Below are 7,890 nucleotides of genomic sequence, written 5' to 3'. Positions count from 1 at the left end.
GTAGCAGGTTGGAGGTTTTGGGGGACATAGAAAAAGCCCGCAAATGCTGTATGTTGGTTGCTACAAGCTGTATGTTCTGAGTCAGAATAAAGCCCAGCTAAACTGAGAAAAGCCTTCCCTCGATCATTCTACACATAGCACAGGTTATCAGGTCAATGTTCAGTTAGAGTAGGGTCTGTTAGTGCTGGGTAACGAGTTAGTTAGAACTAGTTGAGTAAAAACAGGAAGTCGTAATGTTCAGTCACATAAACTTTATTCCTGTTGGCCCTGATCACATGACACTAAGACACACACACACACACACACACACACACACGCACACCCACACACACACACACACACACATACACACACACTACACTGTGGGCCGCTGCATATTTCAGATTCAGACATCTATATATATGTTCTCACATTAACATGGTACATAATCATTTCATATAGTGTGTAAACAGTACATTTATATTAATACCATACAGAGTGAACTATCCACATCACAGGATCGTGAGGCCGAGCTGCGTTCAACAGCCACGACGTTCAAAATCACACAACACCTTTAAACAGCTACGACCATGCTGACGATAATCTGAACATGAGGACACGTCACAGCCACAAACGCACGCTAACACCTGATGTGTTGAACGCAGCTCGAAGCTCCACTAACTCTACAGAGACACCACGACAGGAACTACACACAGGTGAGATACACACATCAGTAGGTAGAGAGTCATATAGTCTGTGGTTCAGTCAGCAGGTAAACTCCTGATCACACCTCATCACACCTGAGGTCTGGATCAATAACACACTGGATATGAGACACTTCTATTGCTACAAATGTTTTTACACCAGAATTATAAAATAAAGTTGATCTTCATTAACGTTCACAACACTGGAGATCACCAGCTACAGGTTTGTTTACTTCATTACCCTAATTAATGTTATATTTATATTATATTTATATTTTATTTATATTATGATTCTTCTCAGGAAACACACAAAGAATTTGTTAGGAAATGACAAAAAGTAAAAAGTGAAGCTGGTGAATATTTGTTGTTTTTGGTAGATTGATGCTAATTCTGTCCATTGGTTTCAAAACCAGCTGGAACCAGTTTGAACCAGGTGGAACTGGTTCATTCAGATAGTAGTTCAGTAGAATCTGACAACAGGACAGACAACATTAGAACCTAATACTTGAGAGTAAAACACAATAGAATCTTGGAGCTGGATTCATTATTTTCTGAAACATCAATAAAAGCCTCACAGATGATCAATAAATCAATAAATAGATCAATAAATACATAACTTCAAACAATATATAAACTTTACACTGTAAAGAAAAATAAACTCCATGTGATGATGCAGTTAGCTAACAGGCTAGCTAACAGGCTAGTTGTCTTTGCAGGTCTGAACATTCAGAGAGGAGTGAGACATCTTCTACAGTACTTTATAAACCTGATGTCAGCTGATGGTCACATGACTCTGTCACAGACAGACAGGCAGCTGACCTGTCTCACCCTCCTGACAGCAGACAGACAGCTGGACGACATATTAACACACTCATATTGCAGTAGTACTTTGCCGATCAGTTGCTATATATTGATAATATACTGATAATCAATATCGTTATTACTAGTAAGGTTCAGAGTAACACAGCATCATCAGTAGAGACACAAACACTGGACCAGGTTAACCCTCAATAGAAGACTGGGGGCTCTCTCCGTGGGCGGGGCTACCTTTACTGGGACGACTGGAAAAAAACGACAGAACGACCACAAAGAAAGAGAAAAGAAAAGAGGAGAACAGTAAATCAAGGGTCAAAGGTCAAGTCACTCAATAATCAGCACTCTGCTGGGAGCAGTGGGAACCAGTTACGACCAGTGGGAACCGGTTAGAACAGAGGAGAGGTCAAACATAGATTCTACTCCATCACAGTAGGACACAGTAGAGTTGATATTCACATCTGATGACATTAAACTCAACATGACACCCCACCACCACCAACGCCTGCTGACATCTGATTGGCTGATGTCTGTGATGTCATACAGGAAGGCATGGTGCTTATAAACACAAAACAAGGTTCTCAGTCTTTACTGACACTGGTCCAGTACTGGACTGGACTGAAATGGTCTGGACTGGTGCTGGTTAAACTTCAGACCAAAGGAACAGGGGTCAGCTCTGAAGGTGGGCAGGACTTGAGGATCATAGAAATATAGTGTTCCAGATGTGGAACCATATGGACCTGTCTGAAACCTGTAGAGACCTGTTAGAACCAACTGGAACCAGTTGGCAGTAAAACACTCTACCAGATCCAAAATATCCAAGTAGGAACCTGCTGGAACCAGCTAGAACTTACTGGAACCATCTGAAGCCTCCTGGAACAAGTAGAAGCTCTTTGGGACCAGATGGTACAAACAAGAACCAACTGGAACCTATTGGAACCAGTAGAAACCAGCACAATTTAGTGTGTGTGTTAGAGGGAGGAGTCAGAGGCTGGTCTGGAGGATCATGATGGAGATGCAGGACTCCTCCAACTGGAGACGACAGAGAGAGACAGACAGAGACAGACAGAGAGAGAGACAGACAGAGACAAAGAGAGACAGACAGACAGAGAGAGATAGAGAGACAGACAGACAGAGAGAGATAGAGAGACAGACAGACAGAGAGAGAGAGAGACAGAGATAGAGACAGACAGACAGAGAGAGAGAGATAGAGAGACAGACAGACAGAGAGAGAGAGAGACAGAGATAGAGACAGACAGAGAGAGAGAGAGAGACAGACAGACAGAAAGAGAGAGACAGAGAGAGAGAGACAGACAGAGATAGAGAGAGAGAGAGAGAGACAGACAGAGAGAGACAGAGAGAGACAGACAGAGAGAGAGACAGACAGAGACAAAGAGAGACAGACAGACAGAGAGAGAGAGAGACAGAGATAGAGACAGACAGACAGAGAGAGAGAGAGAGAGACAGACAGACAGAGAGAGAGAGACAGACAGATAGAGAGAGAGAGAGACAGAGAGAGAGAGAGGGACAGACAGACAGAGAGAGAGAGACAGACAGACAGGCAGACAGACAGACAGACAGACAGAGAGAGAGAGAGAGAGAGACAGTTACAAGTCGATGGAGCTGTCAATCACATGGCCAATTATAATGCTGGGGAGTGGGTGGGGTCACATGGCGAGGACAGCAATCTGATTGGACGATGAGGCACTAACCACACATACACACACATACACAGACACACAGTGAGAGACAGCGACATCACAGACAGCTGACGTACCATTGGTGAACTCCTCACTGGTCACTGATAGAGATTCTGAAAAAATAACCATATATGGTCAATATGAGGGGGGAGGGGCTACCTGCTCTGACACTGACACCTGAGTGATTCGTGTTTAGATTTATATGGTACTATTAGAACAGGATCACACAAACAGAGACAGACAGACAAGTAGACAGAGAGACGGACAGGTAGATAGAGAGAGAGAGAGACATGTGGTCAGACAGGTGGACAGACAGGGAGGATGAAGAATGGGCAGAGGGCGGAGAAGAAGACAGACTGGTCTTTCTTCTTCATGTCTGTGCAAGTTGTTTGTGGATCGCTGCTGTTCTGTCTATGACAGCAACGAAGAAGAAACAAAAACACTTCCTCTTCTTCTTCTCTTCATCAACTTGGTTCTTTCAAAATAAAAACAACTTGGTTCTTTCAAAATAAAAACTTGGTTCTTTCAAAATAAAACAACATGGTTCTTTCATAATAAAAACTTGGTTCTTTCAAAATAAAACAACATGGTTCTTTCATAATAAAACACTGTTACAGACATAGTGTTGCTGACAGAATCAAATGGACAAATAAAGTTTATTTTGACTCATAACTGCTGATTTAAAACAGGAAATTACTTTTATTTTGTAATTGTCTCTGTGTGTGTGTTACAATCAAACTGGACACAGTGACACTTCACCACTCTGACCTGAACACCTGAAAACACCTTGAACCACATTCATGCTGCATTCAGATAACTTGAGAGTGTGGGAAATTTCACATTTTACATGTTCAAATAAAATAATCAGACTGAAATCTGGGTGCGTGGTTACCTGGGGACTCCAGGTGGGGGTGCTCTGTTGGGCCGGGAGGGGACAGACGGAGGGGGTCCAGGGTCAGGTGACACTGCGGGACGAGAGGGGGGCCCTGGGGCTGCACGACCGCCTGGGCGAGGGGGTCCAGGAGGGGCCCGACGCTGGGGGGTCGGACTGGACATAGGAGACCTGGAGAGAGAGACAACAGACCACCTCAGTGAGGTTGAACACCTGCACTGTACCTGTGGAATAGCTGACCTGTTGCTAGGTTACCTGCGTCCCGACGGCATCCCCGTCACCTGCAGCCAGGAGTCGTCGACAGGTGGAGGCATCGCTGTGGTGATGGTGGAGGTGCTGATGTCACCGATGATGTTGAGGCCTTCGCGCAGAGCGTGGTACATCCTCAACATCTCATCACGGTGCTGAGCCTGGGTGAGAGACAAAGAGATAGGGAGAGAAAGAAAGAGAGAGATAGAGAGATTTTTAAAAATACTTTATTTACATAATCTTCACAAACAAACAAACAACAAACAAACAGACACTCTCAGCAAACACAAGCAGCAAACCTGAGTTCACTGTGATCAGTCACTTCACATTAAGCCTCCTGACACCCCCGCCTCTCCAGAAAGCCTCCACATCCCTGCTGCTCCCTCCCTGCCTCAGTCTGGTCACGGCATCACAGCTGGACTCAGCCTCAGTCTGTGTCGGCGTAAGTAACGGCCCAGAAAACTAATACAATGCTAATCAGTGCCTGATCAGTGTGGCCAGATTCAGCTTGTCCGTCTGTCTCTGTCTGTCTGTCTGTCTGTCTGTCTGTCTGTCTGTCTGTTTGTCTGTCTCTCTGTCTGTTCTCCTATCTTTCTCTCTGTCTGTCTGCCTGTCCGTCTGTCTCTGTCTGTCTGTCTGTCTCTCTGTCTGTCTGTCTGTCTGTTTGTCTGTCTCTCTGTCTGTTCTCCTATCTTTCTCTCTGTCTGTCTGCCTGTCCGTCTGTCTCTGTCTGTCTGTCTGTCTCTCTGCCTGTCTGTCTGTCTGTCTGTGTCTCAGAGTCTCACCTGTTCCTGGGACTCCTCCATCAGGGAGTTCTGGTCTCCGCAGGAGTAGAGCTGAGCGAGGAGGTCGGCGTGGATGAACTCCTTCGTCTGAGGAGCAGAGAGGTCACATGACTGTGTGTGTATCAGTGTTTATCAGTTTGTGTGTGTGTGTGTGTCTGATTGTGGCGTACGTTGTTGACCATCAGGTGCATGATGGTCTTGGGGATCAGGTCTCTGACGGTGCGGTGGATGATGGACAAGTAGGAATCCACCAGGTTCCTGACGATCTCCACCTGTCGCTCCAGCTGTGGGTCCAGACTGTGGATCTGCCCATCGCCGCTCGACTCCTCCACCTCCACCTGAGACAACATGCTGCTGATTAGCCCCGCCTGATACCTGTCTGTACCTGTAGCTGTATGCTAACAGCTGTAAGCAGGTAAGAAGACAGAGGGACTCACCTTCTCTTTGTCCTGCAGGAGGGACAGAGCACAACATCAGCACAGACCCACTGAACATGTGACATCATCATATCATAATGAAACATGATGATGAAGTAAATATGATCTAATAATGACTAATAATGTTAAATGTAGTTAGTAATAATACAGAGCTGTACCACGCTGCGTTCAGGGTACACTCCGGCTCGTAGGAAAGAAGCCTTCCAGCTGTCCACCTCCTCCTGAGACTCACTGGCCAGCTCCAGCTGACGGTAGTCCTTGTACACATTCCTACAACAAACACCAGAGTCGATCACCTGCACTCTGCTGCTGATCAGGTAATATCAATATCAATTGATCAATATCAATAATATTAATCGGGGTGTCACAGACCTGTGCTCAGTGTTGAACAGAGCGAAGATGTGTTTGCTGGACATGAAGCTTTTCTCAATGTCTTTCAGTTTCAGGTTGTCCACAGGAAGCATGTACTTCTTCTCCTTCTCCTGAACGGGGAGACACAGCCACATTAAAGAGGACTGATCAGGGTCAAAGGTCACAGTGATGCTAGGGAACAGAGGATCGTCTGCTGTGACTCTGTGTCAGGACGACAGGTAGGCCCAATCCCAGTGCCCCCCCTCACAGACTCACAGACTTGGAGGTTTGTTCCTGGTCAGTCTGTGAGGTCTTAGTTCTGTCCCCAAACCATCGAGGACATGAGTCTCTAAAGACATTTTCAGTTCTTTATTCACACTTTCTGAAAGTCCGCATTTGTGCAGACTTTGCCTGAGGGAATTACCCAAAGTTCATAGCATTGGGACATTAAACATGGGGTTGCCATGGTTACCAGGGGATGCCCGGAAGCATAAACAATGGCAAGATAGAGGAAGAACGGTTAACAAACAAGCATGCAAGGAGCTAACGCTAACATCAGCAGAAAACAGGGGGCTATGTGTGTATGTGTGTGTGTGTGTGTGTGTGTGTGTGTGTGTGTGTGTTACCTCGTCATCTTTGTACCAGGACAGCGTCTCTGCAGTCAGGACAAACCAGTACTCTTTAGCTCCGCCCTTCATGATGCCGATGTTGTTGATGGTGAGCCAACCTTTACGGATCACCTGCACACACCAGATGAGCCGTGATGTCATCGACACAGACACAGTGAGACAACACACATACTGAGATGTTTCCCTCTTCACTGATCATTATCACTAATTGATTAGTTCATGATTGATTATCTTCTGAACTGTAGCAGGAAGCAGGCAAATCCAGGTGTTTTTTAAACCACCTTTATTCAATGTTAGCAACATATTCACAAAGTCAAAAGTCAACAGGAAGTCAAATCACTAATTAATAAATAATATTAATAAAACATTCAGACAGTCATCATTGTTTATCAGAGAATCAGCTGATGTTACTATGGTGATAACTGATCAGTTCTCAGGTTTCACTGATCAGAGATCAATCAGCAGAATGAGTGACATGACTTCCTGAGAACACACACACACACAGAGCCACTCACCATGATCTCGTCCTGGTTGCCGTGGCAACGAAGGCAGGGAGGAGGATGAAGACAGAGTGAGAAGAGAGAAACGTGAATAAGGACACCTCCTCCCCCAGGTTACCTGTAGAGACTCACCTGGTTTCCTGCTGCTTTCTTCTTGTGCATCTGACTGCTCTTCTGCTGAGCGCTGACACACACACACACACACACACACACACACACACACACACACACACACACACACACACACACACACACACACATCAGGACAGTGTTTATTATCTGATACTGTCAAACACAGATGTGGGTCCAGACAAATGTGTTTACTTTCTTCTTCTCTCTATCTACATCCATCGACACTTATATTCTGTAGGTATTTACTTCCTGTTCTGTTCATTAGATGTGATTGTCAGTTAGTTCAAGTGTCAACTCCTCCTCCTCCTCCTCCTCCTCTAATGATGATGATTATCTGTATGTTTATTTATCAGATGAGTTAGAGTATACACTCCCCTAGAGTCTCGGAACAATGAGGCCAGTTCCTTTGTTTTTGCTGTAGACTGAAACATTTGGGTTTGACATCAAAAGATGAATATGAGACAAGAGATCAACATTTCAGCTTTTATTTCCAGGTGTTTACATCTGGATCTGATGCACAGCTTAGAAAATAGCATTATTTGTAACAGAACACCAAATTCTTAGGTGAGCAAAAGTATTGGAACAGAACAGATAGACTTAAAATGGATTAAAGTGAATAAGACTTAATATTTAGTTGCAATAACTGCATGAAGCCTGTGACCCACTGACATCACCAAACTGTTGATTCTTCTTCTGTGATGCTTTTCCAGACTTTCACC

At 44.9% G+C, this 7,890-nt stretch overlaps 1 protein-coding gene across 5 annotated transcripts in view; it reads right to left on the bottom strand.

Annotated features, from left to right (window-relative positions):
* Positions 1–236: 236 nt before the first annotated feature.
* The window catches only part of LOC111646084 (dynamin-1-like), a 21,820-nt gene continuing 14,166 nt past the window's right edge, over positions 237–7,890 (bottom strand). The window contains exons 13-25 of one of the 5 annotated variants that reach the window (XR_002759933.2): positions 7,172–7,223; positions 7,055–7,066; positions 6,537–6,650; positions 5,932–6,041; positions 5,718–5,829; positions 5,560–5,571; positions 5,293–5,460; positions 5,123–5,209; positions 4,344–4,498; positions 4,089–4,259; positions 3,274–3,309; positions 2,351–2,528; positions 237–1,744 (exon numbers count right to left, since the gene is read on the bottom strand). Coding sequence is in view for 4 of the 5 variants with exons in the window: in XM_023395481.2 (XP_023251249.1) it covers positions 1,684–1,744; positions 4,089–4,259; positions 4,344–4,498; positions 5,123–5,209; positions 5,293–5,460; positions 5,560–5,571; positions 5,718–5,829; positions 5,932–6,041; positions 6,537–6,650; positions 7,055–7,066; positions 7,172–7,223 (1,054 nt within the window). In the remaining variant the exon portion in view is untranslated. Of the gene's footprint in view, positions 2,529–3,273; positions 3,310–4,088; positions 4,260–4,343; positions 4,499–5,122; positions 5,210–5,292; positions 5,461–5,559; positions 5,572–5,717; positions 5,830–5,931; positions 6,042–6,536; positions 6,651–7,054; positions 7,067–7,171; positions 7,224–7,890 lie in introns of all 5 variants that reach the window. The other 4 variants (XM_023395483.2, XM_023395484.2, XM_023395481.2 and 1 more) reach the window with 4 other exon arrangements.

This window comes from Seriola lalandi, unplaced genomic scaffold, assembly GCF_002814215.2.
Source record: "Seriola lalandi dorsalis isolate HSWRI2012SDOR001 ecotype SW California unplaced genomic scaffold, Sedor1 jcf7180002054964, whole genome shotgun sequence".
Classification (NCBI taxonomy): domain Eukaryota; kingdom Metazoa; phylum Chordata; class Actinopteri; order Carangiformes; family Carangidae; genus Seriola; species Seriola lalandi.
This window is presented reverse-complemented; position numbering and strand designations above follow the sequence as displayed.